This window comes from Rhinopithecus bieti, unplaced genomic scaffold (genome assembly GCF_001698545.2).
Source record: "Rhinopithecus bieti isolate Rb0 unplaced genomic scaffold, ASM169854v2 scaffold_5480, whole genome shotgun sequence".
NCBI classification, from domain to species: domain Eukaryota; kingdom Metazoa; phylum Chordata; class Mammalia; order Primates; family Cercopithecidae; genus Rhinopithecus; species Rhinopithecus bieti.
This window is the reverse complement of record NW_016804710.1, coordinates 22,156-48,559: the sequence shown is the minus strand read 5'-3', so window position 1 is coordinate 48,559 and position 26,404 is coordinate 22,156. Positions and strand designations below refer to the sequence as shown.

The 26,404-nt window shown below is 42.4% G+C and overlaps 1 protein-coding gene across 1 annotated transcript in view; it reads left to right on the top strand.

The window, feature by feature from the left end:
* Positions 1-871: 871 nt before the first annotated feature.
* LOC108528443 (zinc finger protein 107-like) overlaps positions 872-26,404 on the top strand; it is a gene marked incomplete at its 3' end in the record, with an annotated part of 39,972 nt that continues 14,439 nt past the window's right edge. The window contains exons 1-4 of the mRNA XM_017870237.1: positions 872-1,173; positions 1,638-1,928; positions 25,536-25,662; positions 26,145-26,240. Of these exons, the coding sequence (XP_017725726.1) occupies positions 1,926-1,928; positions 25,536-25,662; positions 26,145-26,240 (226 nt within the window). The remainder of the gene's footprint in view (positions 1,174-1,637; positions 1,929-25,535; positions 25,663-26,144; positions 26,241-26,404) is intronic.

The following is a 26,404-nucleotide window of genomic DNA, read 5'->3' as shown; positions in this document are numbered from 1 at the left end:
TTCCAGGTAAGTTAACTTTTTTTTCAGTCAAAGTTTTGCTCCTGAGTAGCTCAGATTACAGGCACTCGCCACCATGCCCAGCTAATTTTTGTGTTTTTAGTAGAGACAGGGTTTCATCATGTTGTCCAGGATGGTCTCCATCTCTTGACCTCGTGATCTGCCCATCTCGGCCTCCCAAAGTGCTGGGATTACAGGTGTGAGCCACCTCACCCTGCCTGTTTATCACTCTTTTGCATGCTGCATTGACACTCTGTAGCATCCAAAAGTTCAGGGTCTAAAAAAAGACACTTTTTAAGCAAAATTTCATGTTGGGAAGCCTGTCAAATATGTCATAGGGTTAAAACACTTCACTAAAATATAGGATCACAGATCACTATAAAAGAATAGCCATTTATTTATCCAAAGTGATAGTTAAAAGATTTTAAAAAGAAAATCATTTACTGTTTGATACAGGAGACTCAGTTTTCCAGTCAAAAAACCTGAGAAAGATAGCATGAGAAAAATTCTATCTCTTTTCTACTTTCTTTATTTTAAACTTTATTCAAAAGGTGAACAAAAATATTTTACTACATCCTATTGATATGTAAAATTTTGTTCAAAAGAAAATCAACTTCTACTTTTGTATTAGTGTATTATTAATACTAAAGCTAATTTTAATAAAACCTTATAAATAAATCCATCAAATGTGTCATTTTGGCTACTGTAGATTTTCATAAATGTTTTATAGTCTGTTATAATAAAATTTTCAACTTTTATATTATATTTTGGTTTTTTCTTTTAATTTGAAACAATCATTAAGTAATTCCAAACTAGATAAAATGTTTCTTTCTTCATTAAAAGCATGTTTTGCCTTTGTTTATATATTATGCAGAATTGTTTTTCATACATCTAGTAGTTTTAATTATATCCATATTAATTACATTAACTCTTAACAATCGGGTTATTTTATTCCTGTTGCCCTCTGCTCTTTTTATGGCCACAGTCTGTTCCACCTCAGAACTGAAGAGAGATATTGGTAGGGAGAGGCTCTTCCCTCACCTCTGGCAGAAAAGGAATGTTCAGGCCCTTCAACCCCCTGTTGTCGAAGCTGCACTTTAATGTGACAGCTATTGGCCATGTATGGCTACTGGGCGTCCAGAAGGTGGCTGGTCTGAACTGCGATGTGCTAGAAAGGTAAAATACAGAGTTAGATTAAAGATTTAGTTCCAAAAATATATATACTTTCATTAATAATTACATATTGCTCAGATATTAATATAATAGTTTTGATATAGTGGGTTAATTAAATGGTTAGAATGAATTCCACCTGTTTCTTCTTCCTTCTTAAAGTTTGACTGCTGGAAAATTCAGAATACACATGTGGCTCACGTTTTATTTCAGAGGATTGCCTCCTTTTTAAACTCTCAATTGGCCTGCTCAAAGGACCAGAATTCAGAAAGGACATAAAATCTGGAATTTTAAAATAATTGTTACGTTATTTTCATGTGTGAATAGCCACATAATACATTATTCATAAATGCATATGACTTTATACGCAGGTTAAATGCAAATGCCTTCTGGGGTGGACCTGGCTCAACTCAGGGAGGAAGCCCTGCCTGAAAAGGCTGCAGCTTAGGTTTCACTTTATCTTCTTCCAGCCCAGCATCTGAGCATATCTTCTGTCACTCCTGAGGGAGCGGAGCAGCAAACGTTATCCAATCAGGATCGCTGGGCTGGGAACCGTCCAATCAGGCACGCAACTGGAGTGGACAGGACGGCTTCCGGGATTTGGCGGGGCCTTTGTCTCTGGCCGCAGCCGGAGGTCCTGGTCTTCTCTTCACTGCTCAGTGTCCTCTGCTCCTAGAGGCCCAGCCTCAGTGTCCCTGTGACCTGCAGATATTGGGAGATCCACAGCTAAGACGCCGGGACTCCCTGGAAACCTAGAGATGGTGAGAGTGCTGGATCCGACATCCCGAGAGATGGGGAGGGGCCGGTTGGAACCGGTGGGAAGTGGCTGTGGCTGGACTCGGGCCAACAAAATCCTCGGCCCCGAGTTCTTGGCGCAGCTCGGCCCTCAGTCTCCCGCGGCCCGGAGTTCTCTTTGGCGCAGCTCGGTCCTTAGTCCCCTTCAGCCGTAAGATGGCGGCTGGGCTGACAGCCGGGGCCTTGGGCGTTCTGTTTTCTCCCTGCGCAGTGACTGTGCCCTGGCCTCGAGCCCTCTCTGGGCAGCTCAGCACCCGCAGCGCCGCGTCTCTACCCGATTGTGCAGGGATGCCGGGAGGGTCATCAGGGGAGAATCCTGACTCGGGATGCGGGGTTCATGTCTGTGGGGTTCCTAGTCCATCTTTTTTCTCTTAAAAATCTGTGGAAGTCACTGCAAAAATATTGAAGAATTTAATCAAAGAGTAATTCAAGAATTCAAGAATTGTAGAACACCCAGCTGTGGTTTGTAGTTTGTTTTCCATGGGAGGGACTTTAAGAAAATACTTCTATAAGGTGCATGATAAAGGAAAGCAAATTCAATAATTGGTTAGGGAGAGTTATGTAGTTTCTTAGTTTTAGATCAAGGTGGAAATTTTCTGGTCACGTAATCAGAGCTTAATTGGCAGTTTATGGTTGATAAAGCCTAAATTTTGTTTTCCCCAATATAGTAATTTACAAAAAAATGCATTTGAGTTAGACTTTTTTAAAAGTGAAAACCCTGGGACTAGAGCCACCTCAGTCTAATTGTCTGCCATTTAATTATTTTCACACTCCACAGGGGACAAATTTTCCCCTGCAACTTTCACATGTGTCTCAAGCAGGGTTTCAAGACTACTCCCTATTCCCCATTCTTTTAGTCTAACTGACTTGCAGTGAAATGCTAAATTTCGTTTCTTCTGACATCCCCAAATGCCAACTTCCCCTCCCTAATTCACATTATCAACTATTTGTCCTTTAGTGTACATTTTAGATACTGTATTTTAATTAATCATTGTTGACAAATTATTGGGTGACACTTTAAAAAAATTGTTTGCTGTTTGAAAATATTTCCAATGAGAAGAAAACAAAAAATAATCCCCTGACACTGTATTGTAAAAAAAAGTCTGTGCCTGTTTTCCTTTTATCTTCCCTAGGCACAGAGATCTTATCAGAATGTTTTTGGGTCAGGGTTTCCCTTTGGAAACTTTATGGGGTGATGTGTCCTCAGCCACCTTTGAGTTTTTTCCTGGTCCTGGGTTTCAGTACTGTGGATAAATCAAGATATCCACTGTGGCTGTGTATGCTAGGATCTCTGGTAAATTTCAGCTCCTGGCCTGTAATGGAACTCTGGGTATCTGGGAATGGGAGACATAGGACAATCTGAGGTTGGAGTGTAGCCTCTCAAGGGAGCAGGTGGATGCCCTGGGGCTGAGAGGAATCTCCTGGTGTACTCTTCCTTTGGAAAGCTAACTCTTTGAGGCATTAAGATTGTGTTCCCTCAACCCAGCTTCCATTTCTCAGAGGCACGTTGCTGGTCAGCCAATCAGATGCTGGTATTGAGAGGAAAACACAGAATGATTTCTGCCCCCTGGATTCTCTAAGATTTGTGAAAGAAAAAATGGTATCCCAGAAGACAAAAAAAAAATAAAAAAAAAAATCAAACTTGACTCCAGTGAGATGGTACAAGAACTTGCAAAGTGAAATGCACAAAGGTGGTCATTGAGCACTTAAGTGAGCAGGATGGGGTGGGAGAATCTCTCTAGTGATTGGGTGGCCTGACTTGACACGTGAATGAGACACATCTGTTTTTTAATCAGCACCACCACTCCCTGGGTTTGTTACCTTGAAAAGATTTGTTCACTTATTTTGATTTCAGTTTATAACTGTAACTTGCATTTTATTAGTAGGATTTAAAAGGTAAGAAAATATTTACAAAGAGCATGAAAGAGGTGAGTTTCAGAAAAAAATAATATCTAATCATATATTCCATTTATTAAGAATTCTAATTTACCTTTTTCTTTCCCAGACTTAGTTTAGGAATTTTCTCAGGTATGTTTTATGCCTGTGTGATGTCCAACAGTATTCCAAGGCTTAGTTTTAGAGTGCTCCCAGGGAAGCAAAAGGAAAAAACCTCTCTTCCATTTTGGCTGTAGAAAATGAATACATTTTTACAAGAAAATGTGGTAGATAATTGATGAATTACATAGATTTATGAAAACAGCAGTTCCTCTTTTTGCAGGGTACGTTTGTTACAGTGAATACCTCTGTTCTATATCCTGTCATCTTGCTTTGTAAGGATAATGCTACATTTTTATTTTATTTTATTTTTGAGACAGTCTTGCTCTGTTGCCCAGGCTGAAGGGCAGTGGTGCGATCTCGGCTCACTGAAACTTCTGCCTTCCGGGCTCAAGCAATTCTCCTACCTCAGCCTCCCAAGTAGCTGGGATTACAGGCATGTGCCACCATGCCCGGGTAATTTTTGTAGTTTTATTAGACACAGGGTTTCACCATATTGGGTAGGCTGGCCTTGAACTCCTGATGTCAATTGATCTGCCTGTGTTGGTCTCCCAAAGTGTTGGGATTACAGGCATGAGCCACTGCACCCAGCCGGTTAATGCTAAATTTTATAAGATGAAAGTTGGTACCTCCTAGAAGTGTTCCCATATGACCAATTGATTACTACATAATTTTTAATGAAAATCATAAAATAATACATTTATCATCTGAAAGGAATAAATACTTTTGCATTTCTTATTGAGGTATGAAATGTAAGCACCTTAAAATTTCCTTCCCTTGGCCGGGCGTGGTGGCTCACGCCTGTAATTCCCAGCACTTTGGGAGGCCGAGACGGCGACGTGATGCTGAGGTCAGGGAGATCGCTGAGGACCATCCTGGGCGTAAACATGGTGAAGGACCGGATCTCTACTAAAAAAATACAAAAGAGAAACAATTAGCGGGCGGTGGCTGCGCGGCACCTATGGTCCCAGCTACCTCGGGAGGGCTGAGGCAGGAGAATGCGTGAACCCGGGAGCGGAGCTTGCCAGTGAGCGCTGAGATCCGGCCACTGCACTCCAGGCTGGGGGTGGACACAGGTGAGACTGCCGATCTCAATAGAAAAAAAAAAAAAAAATTTCCTTCCCTTGGCTGGGTGCAGTGGCTCATGCCTGTAATCCCAGCACTTTGAGAAACTGAGGTGGGCAGATCACCTGAGGTCAGGAGTTCAAGACCAGACTGGCCAACATGGTGAAGCCCCGTCTCTACTGAAAAATTAGTCAGTCACGGGTGACGGGCACCTGTAGTCTTAGCTACTCGGTAGGCTGAGGCAGGAGAATCGCTTGAACCTGGGAGGCAGAGGTTGCAGTGAGCCAAGAGTGTACCACTGCACTCCAGGCTGGGCAACAGAGCAAGACTCTGTCTCAAAATAATAATAATAATAAATTCCTTCCCATATATAAATACTGTGCATAATTTTGCTGAATTTTTAAAGCTGTTTCAAAACCCAAGTGAATAACTTTGACATGGAAATTAAAGCTTGTGCCCAGTGATTCCAAGCTAAGGCTAATATTGAGCCTGCAAAGGGAAGGGAGGTTATTAAAAGCCCAGTTAGTTCTTTCTTGGAAGCCTCCCCTGCTCACCCCAGCCATGGAAGAAGCCTTTATTCTGAGAGAAGCTACAGAGCCCTGGACATCGGGGGACCCACAGGCAGATGCAGTTAACATTAAGATGGAAGGGGAATGGGAGAGTCTTACTAAAGATGAAGTTGTTATCGTTTTTGAGGCAGTATTTTACTTTTGTAAAACAGAATGAGGTTTCTCTAAAAAAATTTGAATTTTAAAGGAGTATTGCAACAGAAGGAAGAACCAACTATAAGATCTTTAAGAATTGCATAGTTTATGCAGACGAAGACTTTTTTTCTTAAGGAGGAGCAAAGAAGTTTAGAAAGAAGATCACAGGGGAATGGCAAATGAAAGGTGAAAAAATCATATACTGGATTAGAAAATGTTTTATCCTGAAGTCATCAAGTTTTTAGGAGGGACAAAAAATGGGGTTGTATGTTGGCTCAGACTGAAGGTAGCTCAAAGTTCAGGAGCCTGTGGAAAGGAGATAAACTTAAGTGAAGTTTGATTAAGAAGAATTTTATTTTGACCGCTAAAGAAAATTCAGCTAATTTTTTAATATGAAAACAAGAAAATATGCAGAGTGAGTGTTTGGTTATTAAATAGTTAAGAAAAGAGCACCATCGAAGTCATAATGGGAAGGGTGTTTCTTTTCATGAACTGTTCCTGGAGAACACAAAGGATGGGGAATTTTATTAATCACAGCTGTTTACCAGGATTATCTATGTGCTTCATCTTTCTCCACCTCTTTTCTTTGTCCTGTACATTTTTTCCATTTAAATTTTCCTGGGTTGTATCTTGTATAATAAACTGGTCAACATAACTACAGTGTTTGCTGAGTTCTGTGAGTAGCTCTATCAAATTATTGAACTGGAGGGAGTTTATGGGAGTTCTAAATTTTCAAACAGTAGTTTTAGAAGCACAGATTGGCCCATATGGTGTTTGGCATCTGCAGTGAGGACAGTGTTGTGGGACTGAGCCCTGAATCAGGGTCTGCTGACTCGGGTTGGAATTCAAATGTTAAACAATGTGTTAGTTTCAGAGAATTGCTTGATATTAAGCAAACTTTACAGATTTGGTGCCAGAAGAAAGATATCAAACAGGCCTGGCCTGGAGTGGAACTCTGGGTGTCTGGGAATGGGATGCTCTACTTTCCTGTACACAGACTGTCACACTGCCCATTGTCCTGTGATTCCAGGTCTCCTTCTATGGTGAGAGAGGACTGAAAAGTTAGAGGAAAGGAGCTCTGATTATAGACCCACTTTTCTTGCAGCTGCCATCCCAGAATTTCCACCCACTCACAAACATACTCACTAGACATTGATGTGTCCACCCCCCCTCAGGACTAGGCACCGCCCTCAGGTATTTCACTACAGCATTTTTTTATTCTAGTGTTTTTTGCCAAAAACCCACAAAAGTGTCTACAAGTCTGGCATATTGCTATTCCCAGACACTGAATCTGCAGAGCAAACTGCTCTCTCTACCAACCAAGGGTTCTGGACCACCTGTTCATAATCTCATCTGCTTGCATGGACACAAATAAATCAGAGGACAGCCCCATCTGGGCCACTGTCTGTAGCACAAACCAGTCCTCCGACCTACATTGCATTCTTCCACACCCATGGATTTTTTTCCTTTTAACTTTTATTTCTGTTTTGGGGTACACATGCAGGTTTGTTATATAGGTAAAATTGTGTCACGGGGGTTTGGTGTGCAGATTATTTTATCGTTGAAATACTAAGCATAGCACCAAACAAGTATTTTTTTGACCCTTTTTGTTCTTTCACCTTCCACCCTCAACTAGGCCTCTGTTGTGCCCCTCTTTTTGTCCATATGTTCTTATTATTTAGCTCTTATACATGAGAAAATATATTTGTCTTTCTGTTTCTGCATTAGTTTTCTAAGGCTAATGGTCTCCAGCTGTATCCATGTTGCTGCAAAGGACATGCTCTTGTTCTTTTTTATCGCCACATGGTATTCCATGATGTTTATGTATCATATTTTGTTTGTATTAAATATTTTGTTGTATTTTATTTTTATTATAATTATTTTTGGAGACAGGGTCTCATCCTGTCACACAGGCTGAAGTGCAGTGGTGTGATCTTGGTTCTCTGCAGCCTCAGCCTCCATGGCTCAAGCAGTCCTCCTACCTCAGCCCCCAAGTGTGTACCAACAGGTGTGTACCATTATGCCCGGCTAATTTTTCTTTTTGTATTTTTTGTAAAGACGTGGTTCTTTCACATTGCTCAGTCTGGTTTTGAACTTTTGAGTTCCGGAAATCCACATGCCTCAGCGTATGAAAGTGCTGTGGTTACAGGTATGAGTCACTGTGCCCTGCCATACCATATTTTCTTTATCCAGTCTACCATTAATAGGTATTTAGGTTGATTCCACGTCTTTGCTATGTGAATAGTGTTGCAGTGAACATGCATGTGCACGTGTCCCTATGACAGAATAATTTATATTTCTTTGGGTATAAACCCAATTATGAGGTGTCTGGGTCAAATGATAATTCTGTTTCTAGTTCTGTGAGGAATCACCACACTGCTTTTCACACTGGTTGAACTAATTTATGCTCCCACAGGCAGTGTATAAGCATTCCCTTTTCTCTTCAACCTTGCCAGCATCTGTTATTAACAACAGCCATTCTGACTGGTGTGAGATGGCATCTCATTGTAGTTTTTCTCTGCATTTCTCTAATGATTAGTGATGAATATTTATTTATTTATTTGAGACGGAGTCTCACTTTGTCACCCAGGCTGGAGTGCAGTGGCATGATCTCGGCTCACTGCAACCTCTCCTGCCTGAGTTTAAGCGATTCTCCTGCCTCAGCCTCCCGAGTAGCTGGGATTACAGGTGCCTGCCACCGTGCCTGGCCAATTTTTGTATTTTTAGGAGAGACGGGGTTTCACCATCTTGGTCAGGCTGGTCTCGAACTCCTGACCTCGTGATCTACCCGCCTTGGCCTCCCAAAGTGCTGGGATTACAGGCATGAGCCACCATGCCCGACCGAGCATTTTTTAAATTTGCTTTTTAGCCACATGTATGTCTTCTTTTGAAAAGTGTCTGTTCATATTTTTTTGCCTACTTTTAATAAGGTTGTGTTTTCTTATAAATTTGTTTAAATTTCTTATGGATGCTGGATATTAGACCTTTGTCAGAAGCATAGTTTGCAAATATTTTATTTTATTCTGTAGGTTGTCTGTTGATAGTTTCCACTGCTGTGAAATAGCTAGTTTAATTAGCTATAATAGGTTATAGTTTATAACCTATTTGTCAATTTTAGCTTTTGTTGCAATTGCTTTGGCATCTTCATCATGAAATCTCTGTCAGTTTGTATGTTAGAATGGCATTTCCTAGGTTATCTTCCAGGGTATTTTATAATTTTAAGTTTTACATTTAAATCTGTAACTCATCTTGAGTTGATTTTTATATATGGTGTAGGAAGGGTATCCACTTTCAATGTTCTATATAGTGTTAGCTAGTTATTCTAGCATCATTTATTAAATACGGAATTCTTCCCGCATTCCTCTTGTCAGCTTTGTCAAAAGACCAAATGGCTGTAGGTGTGTGGCATTATTTCTGGGCTCTATTCTGTTGCCCTGGTCTATTGGTCTGGTTTTTGTTGTTGTTGTTTGTCTTTTTTTTTTTTTTTTTTTTTTAACCAGTACCATGCTTCTTTGGTTACTGTAGCCCTGAAGTATAGTTTGAATTCAAGTAATGCAATGCCTCCAGCTTTGTTCTTTTTGCTTAGAATTGCCTTGGCTATTCGAGCTCTTTGTTGTTCCATATGAATTTTAAAATCTTTTTTTTTTTTTTTTTTTTTTTAAAGTTCTGCTAAGAATGTTTTTGGTAGTTTGGTGGGAGTAATATTAGATCTGTACATTTCTTTGGGCAGTATGGCCATTTTAGTAATTTTGATCTTTTCTATCCATGAGCATAAAATGACTTTCCATTTATTTGTGTCGTATCTAACTTCTTTAAGCAGTGTTTTTTAAATTGTTGTTGTAGAGATCTTTCACCTCCCTGGTTAGCTGTATTCCTAAATATTTTATTCTTTTGTAGCAATTGTGAATGAGATTGTGTTTTTTATTTGGTTTTTGGCTTGGATGTTGTTGATGTAGAGGGATGCTACTTATTTTTGTGCATTTATTTTGTATTCTGAAATTTTGTTTCAGTTACTTTTCAGTTTATGGAGCTTTTCTGTGGGGACTATAGGCTTTTCTTGATATGTTGTCTGCAAACAGGGATAGTTTGACTTGTTTACTTCCTATTTGGATGCCTTTTATTTTTGTCTCTTGCCTCATTGCTCTAGTGAGGACTACCAGTTCTATGTTGAATAGGAGTGGTGAGAGAAAGCATCCTTGTCTTGTGCCAGTTTTCATGGAGAAATGCTTCTAGCTTTGTTCATCCCGTATGTTGGTTGTGGGTTCCTCACAGATAACTCATTATTTTGTAGATGTACCTTCAATGCCTACTTTGTTGAGGGCCTTTAATTGTTTCAATGCGAAGGATGTTAAATTTTATTGAAAGCTTCTTCTGCATCTATTGAGATAATCTTGTGGTTTTTGTCTGTATTTCTGTTTATGTGATGAATCACATTTATTGATTTGTGTATGTTGAAACAACCTCATATGCCAGGGATAAAGTCTACTTGATCATAGTGGATTAGCTTTTATGATTAGCTGGATTCAATTTCCTGGTATTTTGCTGATGATTTTTGCATAAATGGTCATCAAAGATATTGACCTGAAATTTTCTTTTTTGGTTATGTCTCTGTCAGGTTTTGGTATCATATGATACTGTTCTTATATAGTGGGATGGGAAGAGTGCCTTCTCAATTTTTTGGAATAGTTTTAGGAGAAATGGTACCAGCTCTTCTTTGTACATCTGGTAAAATTCAGCTGTAAATCTCTCTGGTCCCGGGCTTTTTTCGGTTGCTTGGCTATTTATTAGTAATTCAGTTTTGGAGCTTGTTATTGGTCTATTCAGGGATTCAATTTCTATGTTTGCTCAGTCTTGGGAGGATGTATTTGTTCAGGAATTGATCCATTTCTTTTAGATTTTCTAGTTTGTGTGCATAGAGGTGTTCATAGCAGACTTCAACAGTTATTTGTATTTTTGTGGGGTCAGTGGTAATGCCTCTTTTGTCATTTCTAATTGTGTTTATTTAGATCTTGTCTTCTTCATGAATCTAACTAGTGGTTTATTTAACTTATTAATTTTTTCAAAGATTTAACTCCTAGGTTTCTTGATCTCTTGTATAGTTTTTCATGTCTAAATTTCCTTTGGTACAGATGTGATTTTGGTTATTTCTTGCCCTCTGCTAGTTTAGAAGTTGGTTTCCTCTTGCTCTTCTCATTCTTTTATTTATAATATCAGTTTGTTAAATTGAGATCTTTTTAACTTTTTAATGTGAACATTTGGTGCTGTAAATTTCCCTCTTAACACTGGGTCAGCTGTGTTGCAGTACTTTGTTCTCATTTGTTCCTAAGAACTTCTTGATTTCTCCCTTAATTTTATTATTTACCCGAAAGTCATTCAGGTGCAGATGTTTGTTTGTTTTTTGAGACAGAGCCTCACTCTGTCACCCAGGCTGGAGTGCAGTGGCATGATCTCGACTCACTGCAACCTCTGCCTCTCAGGCTCAAATGATTCTGTGCCTCAACCTCCCACCACCATGCCTGGATAATTTTTGTATTTTTAATAGAGGTGGAGTTTCACCATGTTGGTCAGGCTGGTCTCAAACTCCTGACCTCAAGTGGTCTGCCTGCCTCTGCCTCCCAAAGTGCTGGATTACAGGCATGAGCCACCGTGCCCAGCCCAGGTTTTTTAATTTGTATGTAATTGTATGGTTTCAAGTGGTTTTCTTTGTGTTCCATTGTATTTTCATCAGGCTGTGATCTGAGTGTGTGGTTGGTATAATTTTGGGATGTTTGGATTTGCTGAGAATTGTTTTATTCTGATTAAAAATTGGTCAGTTTTAGAGTATGTGCCATGTGGTGATGAGAAAAATGTATATTATGTTATTTGTAGATGAAGAATTCTGTAGATGTCTATTAGGACTATTTGGTCAAGTGTTGCATTTAGGTCCCGATATCTTTGTTAATTTTCTGTCTCAATGATTTATTAGTGTCTGTGGGATGTTGTAGTCTCCCACTATTATTGTGTCAGAATCTAAGTCTTTCTATACATCTCTAAGAAATTGCTTTATTCATGTGCACCTGTGAAAGCAAATTAAATCTTGGGACTCCAAACTCAGTAAGCCAAACAGAAAAGTTAATCTGAGAACTGGGTCACACAAACCTGCCTTTCCCTTTTGGTTCCTAAATAAGATGGCTACAAGATGAAAAGCTGCATACCTCCCCACATATGTGTCCACAATAAAATTCCTAGTGAGCTGCAGATCTTTACCCCAAGGTGTTTCTGTTAAAATTTTATCATAGATATGTAAATTGATAGTTTATAGGTTCAGTCACTTTCCTTTCCATCAGACTCAAATGCCTATCTGTTCCTCTGTCCCATTTTGTCTATGTTATCTTATGTAAAAATTCAGGTTCCCTGCATTTTTCTTCTGCCCTATTTGTCTATGTCATCTGATGTTAAAAAAAAAATGCAGATTCACTGAGCCAGACAAAGGCATGAATGACGGTATTTTTCTATCCTTTTCTTACATGAAAATTGTGTACTTATCAATATCCCACCCTTTTCCCTTTAAACTTGAAGTCCTCGAAATCATCTTGGAAGAAAGACATAGACTTGTCTCCAGGGCACACATCCTTAACTTTGGCAAAAAAACCTCCTAAAATGATTGAGATTTCTCTTGTCATTTTTCTTGATTAACAAACCCATAGATTTTTTTTTTTTTTTTTTTTTTTTTTTTTTGAGATGGAGTTTCACTCTTGTTGCCTAGGCTGGAGTGCAGTGGCATGATTTTGGCTCACTGCAACCTCTGCCTCCCAGATTCAAGCCATTCACCTGCCTCAGCCTCCCAAGTAGCTGGGATTACAGGCATGCATCACCATGCCTGGCAAATTTTTGTGTTTTTAGTAGAGACAGGGTTTTGCCATATTGGTCAGTCTGGTCTCGAACTTGTGACCTTAGGTGATCCACCCACCTTGGCCTCCCAAAGTGCTGGGTTTACAGGCATGAGCCACTGCACCTCGCTGGATTTNTTTTTTTGAGATGGAGTTTCACTCTTGTTGCCTAGGCTGGAGTGCAGTGGCATGATTTTGGCTCACTGCAACCTCTGCCTCCCAGATTCAAGCCATTCACCTGCCTCAGCCTCCCAAGTAGCTGGGATTACAGGCATGCATCACCATGCCTGGCAAATTTTGTGTTTTAGTAGAGACAGGGTTTTGCCATATTGGTCAGTCTGGTCTCGAACTTGTGACCTTAGGTGATCCACCCACCTTGGCCTCCCAAAGTGCTGGGTTTACAGGCATGAGCCACTGCACCTCGCTGGATTTTTTTTTTATAACACCTTTCTCTCTTCTTTTTTTTTTTTTTTTTTTTTTTTTTTTTTTCTGTTAATATTCTTTCAGTTGCATACAGTGTGCAAAATTAAGATGTCCAAGAGTTCAGCTGGGCACAGTGGCTCATGTCTGTAATCCCAAGCACTTTGGGAGGCCGAGGCGGGCGGATCATGAGGTCAGGAGATCGAGACCATCCTGGCTAACACGGTGAAACCCCATCTCTACTAAAAATACAAACAATTAGCTGGGTGTGGTGGCAGGCACCTGTAGTCCCAGCTGCTTGGGAGGCTGAGACAGGAGAATGGTGTGAACCCGGGAGGAGGAGCTTGCAGTGAGCTGAGATCGCGCCACTGCACTCCAGCCTGGTCGACAGAGCGAGACTCCCTCTCAAAAAAAAAAAAAAAAAAGAATCTAAAACCCCTGTGTCTTTCACCTGATCTGGAACCTAAACAAACATCTCATTTTCTTCTGTAATATGACGTGGCCCCAATATAAATTAGACAGTGGCTCTCAGTGGCTGGAAAATGGCACTTTCAATTTCGCTATTTCGCAGGACTTAGACAACTTTTGTCACAAAATGGGCAAATGGTTTGAGGTTTTATACATCCAGGCATGTTTTACACTTCCGTCCCTCCCCAGCCCTTGTTCCCAATGCGATTCATCTCAAATTCTCCTTCTGTCCCTCCTGTCTGCTCCCCTACCACCCTCTGGCGACAGCGAGTCCTCCCTGTCCACAAACCCTTCCGATACTTCTCCTCCCTGCCTGTCCAACTCCAGTCCCAACCCTTCTCCAGACCTCAGTCCCCCTTGTACCCATACTGTGCCTCCCTGTATCCCTTCTGTCCCCACTCCACCTCATACCCGATCTGGCTTACAATTTGGTCCCACTTCTAATCCCCCTCCTCCCACCCCTCTCTTTCCCTTTTGAGAGGTGGCTGGAGCTGAAGGAATAGTCTGAGTTCATGTTTCTTTCTCCCTGTCTGACCTGTCTCAGGTCAGCCAGTGTTTAGGTTCTTTTCCATCAGACTCCACTAAATATATCCAGGAATTTCAATATTTAACTCAGTCTTATAACCTCACCTGGAGTGACTTAAATGTCATCCTTACTTCTACACTCACTCCCGAAGGGAGCAAGTTTGGGCCCCAGCTCAGTCCTATGCAGATGACCACTGGCGCCTTGAGCTAGGTCTCCAGGAAGGTGCCAGGGAGGTCCCCCGTGAGGAGCCCCAGTGGAACTATCAAACAGGATCTCCTGGTATGGCCAGGCGAGATTATATGATCACTTGCTTAGTAGAGGGACTCCAAAAAGCTGCATATAAGGCAGTCATTATGATAAGTTAAAAGAAACCACTCAGGGCAAGGATGAAAATCCAGCACAGTTTATGGCCTGTCTGGCTGCCACTCTCAGATGGTATACAGCTTTAGACCCTGAAGGGCCAGAAGGCCAACTTACTCTTAATGTGCATTTTATTACCCAGTCAGCTCCCGATGTTAGAAAAAAACTTCAAAAATTAGAATCTGGCCCTCAAATCCCACAACAGGATTTAATTAACCTTGCCTTTAAGGTGTTCAGTAACAGGGAAGAGGCTATCTGGTGGCAGTGTATTTCTGAATTACAGATGCTTGCCTCCGCTGTTAGATGAACCCCAGCCACACCAATGGCCCGTAGGGATTTCAAGGCGTCCAGACCGCAGCGCCCAGCAGCCCCTCCAGGGCCACGCTTCAAGTGCCATAAAAATGGCCACTGGGACAAGGAATACCTGCAGCCTGGGATACCTCCTAAGCCATGCCCTGTTTGTGCTGGCCCTCACTGGAAGTCAGACTGTCCAACTCAAGCTGCCATCCCTAGAGCTCCTGGAGCTCAACCCCACAGCCCCCTGTGGGACTCCTTCCCTGATGTCATCGGCTTGGTGGCTGAGGAATGACGCTGCCCGAACACCTCAGAGGCCCCCTGGACCATCATGGACCTCAGGTAACTCTTAAGGTGGAGGATAAGTCCATCCCCTTTTTGATTGATATGGGGGCCACCCACTCCACCCTTCCCTCCTTTCAAGGACCTGTCTCCTTAGCCTCCATGACAGTTGATGTGGGAATTGACGGCAAAGCCTCCAGACCTCTCCAGATTCCACTGGTGTGGTGTCAACTAGGTCAGCACTCCTTTTTGCACTCCTTCCTAGTCATCCCCACTTGTCCAGTCCCTCTGCTCGGCCGAGACATCCTAACAAGATTGTCTGCCTCCCTCACTATTCCTGGGCTACAGCCACACCTCCTTGCCACCCTTCTCCCCAACCCCTCACCAACCCCACAAGCTCCTCTAACATCTGCCTTCCTCAGCCTCAGGGTCTGGGATATCACCTCTCCCTCCCTTGCTACAGATCACTCCCGCCTCGTCATCCCTTTGAAGCCAAACCATTCTCACCCTGCCCAATGCCAGTACCCTATCCCTATGCCACCCCTAAAAGGCCTAAAGCCTTTTTACCTGCTTTTTACAACGTGGCATCTTAGTACCCATTAACTCTGCCATCCTTCCCTTTCAAAAACCAGACAAGTCCTACAGATTAGTTCAAGACCTTCATCTCATCAGTCAGATTGTACTTTCCATCCATCCTATAGTGTCAAACTCATATACTCTCTTGTCCAAAATACCTCCCTCCACTACCTATTATTCTGTTCTCAACCTAAAAGATGCCTTCTACACCATTCCCCTACACCCCTCTTCTCAACCTCTTTTTGCCTTCACCTGGACTGACCCTGACACCCATCAGTCCCAACAAGTAAGCTGGACCATTCTTCCCAGGGCTTCCGGGATAACCCTTATTATTTTAGCCAAGCCCTTGCCTGCAACCTACTCTCTTTTCAGCCTTCCTTTTCCTACCTCATCTGATATGTCGATGATCTTCTCTGCAGTCCCTCCTAGGAGTCCTCCCAACAGAATATCCTCCTACTCCTTCAGCATTTAGGCTCTAAAGGGTACCGAATGTCCCCTTCTAAAGCTCAGATTTCTTCCCCTTCTGTTACTTATCTCAGCATAATTCTCCATCAGCACACCCACACTGTCCCCGCTGACTGTATTCAGCTAATCTCCTAGACCCCAGTCCCTTCAAAAATAACAGCTTATCTCCTTCTTAGGCATCATTGGGTACTTCCGCCTCTAGGTACCTGGTTTTGCCCTCTTAACAAAACACCTTTATAAGCTTACAAAAGGCAACCTAGCTGACCCCATAGACCCCAAATCCTTCCCTCATTCATCCTTTCACTCCCTGAATAAAGCTCTTGAGACAGCCCCCTCACTGGCACTCCCCGACTCCACCCAGCCCTTCCCTCTCTATATGCCAGAGGTAAAGGGATGTGCAGTTGGGGTCCTAAGACAAGGGCCAGGCCCACGACCAGTGACCTACTTATCTAAACAACTTGACCTCAGTCCTAGGCTGGCTGCCCTGTGTACGCGCTGCAGTGGCCACTGCCCTAATACTTCTAGAATCCCTCAAAAATCACTGATTACACCCCATTTACACTCTATAGCTCTCACAACCTCTGGAGTCTCATTTCTTCCTCTCACCTCACCTACCTACTCTCCTCCCCGCATCTCCTCCAGCTTTATTCACTCTTTATTTTAAACCCCATGCTAACCATTACTCTTGGACCTGATTTCAACCCAGCCTCTCACTTAGCACCCAACACAAGTCCTGAGCCACATGACTGCATCTCCTTAATCTCATGGCATCCTCCCCCTTTCCTCATATTTCTGTTTTTCCAGTCCCAAACCCAGACCACACTTGGTTTATCGATGGTGGTTCTTCAAGGACCAACCAATTTTCGCCAGCCAAGGCAGGTTATGCTGTTGTGTCCCACACGTTTGTTATCGAGTCTGCTGCACTTCCACCCTCCACCACCTCTCATGAAGCTGAACTAATTGCTTTAACTCACACTCTTTCTTGCTAAGGGAATGCACATCAATATTTATACTGATTCCACATATGCTTTCTACATCCTTCATCACAATGCTGCCATCTGGGCGGAAAGAGGTTTTCTAACCACACAAGGGTCTTCCATTATCAATGCCTTTATCATAAAGTTCCTCCTTAAGGCTGCTCTCTTGCCCGCCAAGGCTGGAGTTGTGTCCACTGCAGAGGATGCCAAAAACCGACAGACCCTGTCGCTAAAGCAAATGCCCACGCCAATAAAACAGCAAAAGAGGTGGCAAACGCCTCAGTGTCTGCAGACATTCCAGTCTCTGCTCCAAAAGGCCAGTACGTTTCTTTCTCATCTATCATCCCTACCTACTCTTATTCTGAAAGCCTGCTCTACTTGTCCTTTCCAACTCACAAGGCAAGTGGTTCTTAGATCACAGAAAGTTCCTTCTTCCTGCCTCAGAAGCACAATCTATTCTCTCATCCCTCCATGACTGCTTGCGCGTAGGGTACAAGCCTTTGGCTCACCTCCTAGAGCCCCTTATTTATTTCTCATCGTGGAAGTCCATCCTTAAAGCAATCACCTCTCAATGTTCCGTCTGCCACTCCACCAACCCTCAAGGTTTTCTTAGGCCCCCTTCTTTCACAACACATCGGGCCCGAGGGTTTACTACTACACAAGATTGGCAAATTGACTTCACTCATATGCCTCATGTCAAAAAATATAAGTACCTCCTAGTTTGGGTTGATACCTTCACCAGATGGGTCATGCCTTCCCTACTGGATCTGAAAAGGCCGCAGCAGTTACTACCTCTCTTCTAACCGATATTATTCTCTGTTTCGGCCTCCCTACTTCCATCCAGTCTGACATGGTCCAGCTTTCATTAGCCAAATCACCCAGGCAGTTTCCCAGGCCCTTGGCATCCAGTGGAATCTCCACACCCCATATCATCCTCATTCCTTAGGAAAGGTTGAAAGAGCCAGCAGCCTCTTAAAAACTCACCCTCTAGCTCCGAAAGGACTGGACTGTTCTCCTACCACTTGCGCTCTTCCGGATCTGAGCCACCGCCCATGAACCTACCGGGTGTAGCCCATTCGAACTCTTATATGGTAGTACTTTTCTACTCGGGCCCAACCTCATCCCAGACACCAGTCCTCTTGGGGACTATTTACCCAGTCCTCCAACAGGCTAGGAATGAAATCCGTCAGGTTGCTAACCATCAGGTGCTAACCCACCCCAGATACCCAGCCATATGAGGACACCCTGGCTGGACAGCCCATCCTGATAAAGAGCTTAACCCCCCGATCTCTACAACCTCAGTGGACAGGACCCTTCCTGGTCATTTATAGCACCCCAACAGCTGTCCGCTTACAAGATCCTCCTCAGTGGATTCACCCTTCCAGAGTAAAGCTGTGTCCATCTGACACTCAGCCTGACCCTTCTTCCTCCTCTTGGAAGTTGCAAGTACTCTCCTTGACCTCGTTAAAACTCACCCGAATCCCTGAAGAAACTTAAATGTCCTGCTCCTGTCCACCCTGCTGCTTCACCCTCTTCCTCCACTCTATTTGCTAAGACATGTCCTGGTTTCATCCCCAAACTCCCACCTTAGATTCTCTCTTAAACCGGATAGATGATCTCATCTTTTAGGGCACCCTGTATGACTTCTCCCCAGATGAGACACCTCTATTTACCTTCCTACTCACTTTATCTATCCCTCCTGCTCCTTTGGCTGCCCCGCATGGCTGCACCCCCACTTCCAGTAATGCCTAATTACCTCTACAAAACTCTCAACCCACTTTCTATTAAACCAGTCCAATCCTTCTTTGGCAAAGGACTGCTGGCTTTGCATTTCTCTATCAGCTACCACTTACGTTGCCACTCCCATTCCCGCAAAAAACTGGGTAGTTACTAACTTAACCTACCACCCTCGTTATGAAGGAAAAAGCCCTTTCCAACTCCTAAATATGCAGTCATTGGCCGACTTTCCATCAATGAAATGACCGAAAATACCCCGACAGGACATGCAGTTCAACTTTTAGGCTCCTATACGTCCAGCCTCACCCATTACACAAGAAATGAAAAACCCATACACGGCCCTGTGACTACAAACACTGTCTTAACTTTCCAAGCCCCTTTATGCATCCAACACAACCTGTCATCAGGCCTACCCGTAGGTCACCTCCTGTTCCATCAGTGCAACTACACCTCGCAGCTTCAAGCCCCAACTGACTACGTTAACCTCCACGTCTCCCAAACGGCTACATTCAAACAGCCTATCCACTTCTCAAAGCCCCCAGAAGTCATAAGCACCTCCCTGCTTAACAAACAATCCGGGTTTTGTAATGGCAGGCATACACACTGCATGACTGACCATTCACCCCTGGACCTCCTGCAGCAGCACTCCCACCACTGACGAATGCCTCCTTATCCCTGCTTTCAGCTACCCTTCTGAGTGGCTCCTAGTAGATACAAAATGATTTTTCCTCCAATGGGAAAATAAAACAGGGAGCCACTCAGCTTATCCCAAACATCCCTTTTCAGCCACTCACGGGGGCCACCTTGGCAAGTACCCTAGGGGTGTGGGAAAATGAAAACAACAAATTCACACACTTTTTTAACATACACAGCCAGTTCTGCCTACCCAGCCAAGGCATATTCTTCTTGTGTGGAACTTCAACCTATGTCTGCCTCCCCACTAAGTGGACAGGCACCTGTACCCTAGTCTTCCTAAGCCCCAAAATTGACATTGCCCTTGGAAACCAAACCTTACCAGTCCCTGTCAGAGCCCAAGTCCGTCAGTGTAGGGCCGTGCAGATAATACCCTTGCTTATAGGACTAGGAATTACCAATGCCACAGGAACAGGAATAGACAAACCTGCTATTTGTCCCCTTCCCTGTCCTACTATTATACATTCTCAAAGGATCTCTCAGCCTCCAAGACATAGCAAAATCCACCCTTACTCTCCAATCCCCAATAGACGCCTTAGCAGCAGTAACTTTCCAGAACCACTGTGGCTTTGACCTCCTAACCACCGAAAAAGGTGGTCTGTGCATTTTTTTAGGGGAAGATTGTTGTTTTTACACCAACCAGTCTGGACTAGTACGAGATGCTGCCCAGCGGTTAAATGAAGTCTTCTAAAATCAGGCAACATCCTTCAGACTCTTAACACCAATCTTTGGAGCTGGGCATTGTGGCTTCTCCCTAAAGCTTGGCCCCTCATTTCCATCATTCTCCTTCTCCTGTTCAGACCCTATCTCTTCCGACTGGCCTCTCAGTTCCTACAAAATCTCATTCAAGCTGTTACCAGTCAATCTATGCAGCAAATGCTACTCCTAACTGTCCCTTAATGTCACCCCAACCCCAAGATCTCTCTCCCGATTAGGAGTCCATGCCACCCCAAGTCCCGCTTGAAGAATCCCTGAGAAACATCTCCACGTCCACTTCTTTTCTTATTAAAACAAAAAGACAGGAATGTCATACGCCAAAAATATGGCTGCACTATTGCCAGCAGGGCCAGTATTACGGTGGGCCATTAAGAACTCTGTGAATGGCACATATGCCTCCAGACTTCCTGGAACCAGAAAACCTGCAACAACCAAAAACCACAAAAGAAGAACAGCGGGTTCCTGTCCCAACTGGTCGATCAACTTCTTGAGTCAACAAGTCCCAAAACTGTGTTGTAATTTTCCACTCACCACTTTGCCCTATAAAGACTGCTCTCCCTCACACCTCCCTTTTCAGACTCAGCCCACTAGCACCCAAGTGAATAAAGAGCCTTGTTGCTCACACAAAATCTGCTTAGGTCTTCAATCCAGACCACGCTGTAACACACACTTGCAAAATTCTGCTGAGAATATGCCCGCCTTTATTCTTTTTTTTTTTTTTTTCATCCAGATGCTTCTGGAAGCAGTCAGCTTCCCACATCTTAGCTATTAAGCAAACTTTATTATTCAAAGTTATCGTGTTTGTCAAAAGTTATGTGACACACTCTCTCAAGCTGATCTCTTGATCAGTGTGAAAGATTATATTTAGTACATTATTTATTTATTTATTTATTTATTTATTTTTTATTATACTTTAAGTTCTAGGGTACATGTGCATAACGTGCAGGTTTGTTACATATGTATACTTGTGCCATGTTGGTGTGCTGCACCCCTCAACTCGTCAGCACCCATCAAGTCATCATTTATATCATGTATAACTCCCCAATGCAATTCCTCCCCCCTCCCCGTCTCCATGATAGGCCCCAGTGTGTGATGTTCCCCTTCCCGAGTCCAAGTTTCCTCATTGTTCAGTTCCCACCTATGAGTGAGAACATGCGGTGTTTGGTTTTATTCTTTGTGCTCATGTTTCTCATACTGAGGGTAGCTGTGCACTTTGGGTTTTTACAGAGAAATGTGTTTTAGGGGAGTATTTTCTGACTGACTTGTTAATCATCTAATCTTTTTTCTAAAGATGCTTTTATCTTCTTTTTTTTTCTCTCAATATAATCATTTTGGCTGTTTTCTCTTGAATGCATTGGGTGTCAGTTTTGGAAGCCCTATTACTATCCCATGGTGTCTGTGAATGAGGTGGGCTGTCACAGTGAGAACTCTTGGAGCTATCTCTATATGGACTCTTGCTGGAAATCTAGCAGAGTGATTTCCGTGTCACCATTATAAATAAAAAACTGAGGTTTAAACACTGCACCTATTCCCATTATTGTGAAGGTGCAGTTCTACCCAGGAGTCCTGCAGGCTTTCCTCCTGCAACTCAGGCTTCACTCTCTGATGTGGCATTGAAGTGCTGCTGTGGCAGCTGGGGTTATATATAGGGTGCCAGGTGTGAGCTCTGTGCTATAGACTCTGCCTCAGTGGCAGATGGTAGGAGTCAAGAGAGGACACAAGCCACCAGGAGATGGCAGGCAGGAGGCACCTGGCTTTAAGTTGCAGAATTACCTCTTGTCATGAAGATGTGAAAAGTTTATTTTGTCATTGATTATAACCAATTAGCGTATATGGATGGCCTTCCCAATTACCAGGTGAATTTAGGGTGAACTATGTATGACGTGTGCTGTAAATTTTTCTACTTGTGGACTAATTATTGTGACTGTCTTTCTGTCTTTGCAATCTCTTCAGCAGATTGACTGTGATACATGTCACATTCTGGTTTAATTGTGTAATAAAATGGTTTTCTTTCTGTTCTGTCATTGTGGAGTTACTCTGGAGCTGGACAAAATTTTTCTTTTAGTTATATTTTCCAAACACTGTCTAGAATTGCCACACATCATATAAACATATAAGGTGCCAACCAAGCTTTAACCTAGAGGAGGCTTTTCCTTTCAGGCTTTCAGTCAACTCATGATTGTGCTGCAAAATGCATGCTGTCCCCTAAATATGCAGGCAGAATTGTGTCTCTGCCTATTTGGTGTTATAGTCCTCTACAGTCACCTCTAGAGAGGCTAGGCCAGATTTCTACATACTTCACAGGGCAGCAATTAACCATTTTACCTCTTTAAATGACTCTTGTATCTTTAGACCAGAAACTGATTTCAGAGACCATGGGGCCCAGAAACCCAGAGTAACATGTGTGCATTAAGCAGACATGATAATCTCCATTTTTTCCCCTTCCTCCTCTTCTTCATTTTTTTTTGAGATGGAGTCTCACTCTGTTGCCCAGGCTGGAGTGCGATGGCATGATCTTGGCTCACTGCAACTTCTACTTTCTGGGTTCAAATGATTCTCCTGCCTCAGCCTCCTGAGTAGCTGGGATTACAAGCATGCACCAAGACGTCCAGCTAATTTTTGTATGTTTAGTGGAAGGGGGGGTTTCACCATGTTGGCCAGGCTGGTCTCAAACTCGTGACCTCAGGTGATCTGCCTGCCTTGGCCTCCCAAAGTGCTGGGGTTGCAGGTATGAGCCACCACACCCAACCCCTTCTTCCTCTTCTTAAAATAACCACAAATGTGCGGACGACACCTACTGCTACTGCACTCACCTAGGAACTAAATTTGCAGCTCCAAATTCTGAATCAGGGACTTAAGATTTGGGAAAAAAGAAAACCTTTTATTTGAGAAATGCAAATTCTTTTAGTTACAAGGTTCAGAGAACATTAAAATAATACCACAATTATGTATTTCTCTGTTCTTTGAGCTATGAATTTATCTCTTGAAACTGCTTGCTATTGCCACAAGTAGCTATAAATTTAAATTAATAATGACACACTGGATCCTGTAACCCACACCCTATAGCTTAACAATGTATATCCAATCGATAATCAATGTTTTTTTTTGTAAACAAATGAGAGTTTCTGACGGGCAACTTTGTATCAGCCCTCTCTCTGTCCCTCTCTTTTTGCCTTTACAAATCCACTTGTAACTGCGCTAATCAAAGTGTAGATTCCTGGCAACTTGAATCTTTGATCCCAGGTTACAATTCCCAATCTTGGCCCAAATAAACTCTCTACTTATATTCATGTAGCTTCAGCTACATGAAGTAGACGTATTATTTAGAATGTGGTAGAGCAGCCTCTATGAGGCAATCTCTCCTTTGGTTGTACTACACTTGCTGTAACACCCAAGAATGCAGAAGCAGGCTGATCCCACCTAGAATCTGTATGTAAGGTCCGGCCTCTACCTGGAATTTACAAGACAGGGCCAGACTCTGGATTGAGAATGTACAGGAAACCAACAGGAGGCATTTTCTGCATTGTGAGATGTCAACATAAACATCTTAAAGCTTCCCTTTGAGAGTGTTGCTCTTAAAACTTTTCAGATCTTGTTCAGTGACCTGCTACAGTTATGTGAGAGGGTCCAGGTGTAAATAGAATCTGATGACAGATTCTGTAAGAGTAAACAAGCATCTTAGGGGTGAGAGATGAAGGCCACAAAGTATCGAGAGTCATGATCACAATTATACCTACCCATAAAATGTAATACTGGAGTAGAGTATTTTTGTCTTTCCTTTTGCCCAAGAGCTAGCTAATCAGGACCCGTAATCTGGAGCTCCGCTGCGGCAGTTCGATTTTCTATTTAGAATCAGCCTGAGTCTCTCCTGCCTGCCTTATCCTTGGGTCATCAGCCCAGGGTCACTGGGAACTCTCTCACAATCACCTAGGCATCTTTGAGATATTTGAGGATGTCCAGAGCAGAATTGTGTCAGGTTGACAAGAGTGGTTAATTCTGCTTCTGTCTCAGTGTAAGAGAAATGAGTCATCCTGTGTTTGCTCCTCCCCTCATACAAGAGATGTCTTTGGTTGGTATCCAGTAGAGAGTTTCCCAGTTTCCTGGTAGTTGGGTAAAAAACAAGGAGGAGGTCTGGAGACTCAAGCAGATAAACTAATTGCTACCATTTTATATGGTCATTAGAAAAATAGATAAAGCAGTCATGGTCCCTACCATCTAGGAACAGTTGGTCTAGACTAGCAACTGAATACATGGTTGAATTAAGTGAATAGATGTGTGGCAAAACATGTGGGCTTTATTTGGGCCACTTTCTTTATATTGTTGTGACTTCTGAGGTCATCATTTGAATGAATGTTTATGGACCCAAGAGTTTTAAATATTTTTATTTCTTTTACTTTGCTAAGAATGCTTATTTATCTTAAAATTACCCTAGAAAACCGTAGGAAATTTGTTTAAATGGCTAATTAGTATATTTATACAGTTGATGGGGTGAGCAGAGTAATATATAGGGTTTACTCCCAGCTCCAGTTCTGTTCAGATTCACCCTTTTTGGAGGCCTTTTTTAGGTCTGGCCCCACCCTGGAGTCTTGCCTCACAGAACTGATAAGAAGAGATCAGAGTTTTGGCTGGTGCCTTTCTAGAGTGGGTGCTAACAATTTCCGAATTCCACAAGGAGATAAATGGGAAAAAAAGTATGCATTTTAGAGTCCTATTTTTAAAAATTTTTTATTAAAACCAGTGCTTGCAGAGACATTCCATTTAGCAACATGTTTTCTATTCCTGCGGATCCAGTAGTTTCCCACAAGTCACAAAACAGTAAATATAAACACAATGAAAATTTCTCTAAACCACATTAAACTGTTCTTATCTGTAGCCCTCTCATCTGTCTATATTTAAAATACTTTTTTTATTCTATACTTTTTTTATTTTTTTATTTTTTGGGACGGAGTCTCACTCTGTTGCCACACTGGAGTGCAGTGGAGCGATCTCAGCGCACTGCAACCTCTGCCTCCCGGGTTCAAGCAATTCTCCTGCCTCAGCCTCCCGAGTAGCTGGGATTACAGGCATGCACCACCACACCCTGCTAATTTTGTATTTTTAGTAGAGATGGGGTTTCTCCATGTTGATCAGGCTGGTCTTGAACTCCCAACTTCTGGTGATCTGCCTCTGCCTCCTAAAGTGCTGGGATTACAGGTGTGAGCCACCATGCTCGGCCTAATTTTTATATTTTCAGTAGAGACGGAGGTTCACCATATTGGCCAGGATGGTCTCGATTTCTTGACCTCGTGATTTGCCCACCTTGCCCTCCCAAAGTGCTGGGATTACAGGCATGAACCACCATACCCGGCTATCCTATACATTTAAAAAAAAATTCAGTGACAGCTCGTGGCCACTTGGTAAGTGTGTGTCTGTTTGTGTTTTTCAGGAACCATTGACATTTAAAGATGTGGCCATAGAATTCTCTCTGGAGGAGTGGCAATGCCTGGATACTGCACAGCGGGATTTATATAGAAATGTGTTGTTGGAGAACTACAGAAACCTGGTCTTTTTGGGTGAGGATAACTTCAATACACAATTCCTAAAATACCCTTAAAGTTTTATTTCTCTATTTTTGTAGACTGTTTTCTGATAATTTATGCTTTGCATAAATGAGTTTCAGATCTCTGTTTTCAAGAAAATCTTTGAGATTTATGTAGAAAATAATTCCTTCAAGATGTTTCATTTTGACCTGAGCTTTTCACATTAGTGAGCTAATCTGTGTTTTTCACTCTAGATTAGTGATAATTCCAGAAATTTAGTGGCATGCAATATTGTTGCCCATGCCTTAAAATCTAATTTCCGACACCAATTTTTGATTCAATAGTACCAGATAGTAAAATTTAAAACCTACACATTTAAAATATTTTCTAAATATTTAGAAATTTATGTTATAAATTAGTATTTATTCTATTACATCGTTTTTACTGAGCACCTTACTGGGTTGGTAATTGGAGAATATGATTAAGATTCATGTTATTTATTTTTAATAAAACAGGTATTGCTGTCTCTAAGCCATATCTGATCACCTGTCTGGAGCAAAAAAAAGAGCCCTGGAATATAAAAAGACATGAGATGGTAGCCAGACCCCCAGGTAGGTGAGAGTGAAAGTGAATACAACAGATGACAAAGATGAAAGGTCAAAGGTCAAATAAAAACCAGTCCTTAAAATGTGATTTGGGTAGCTGTATTCCAAAGAAAATACTTTCTGGAAACCCTGAGTTTTTTTTTTTTTTTTCTTTTGCTCTTACATAGGGG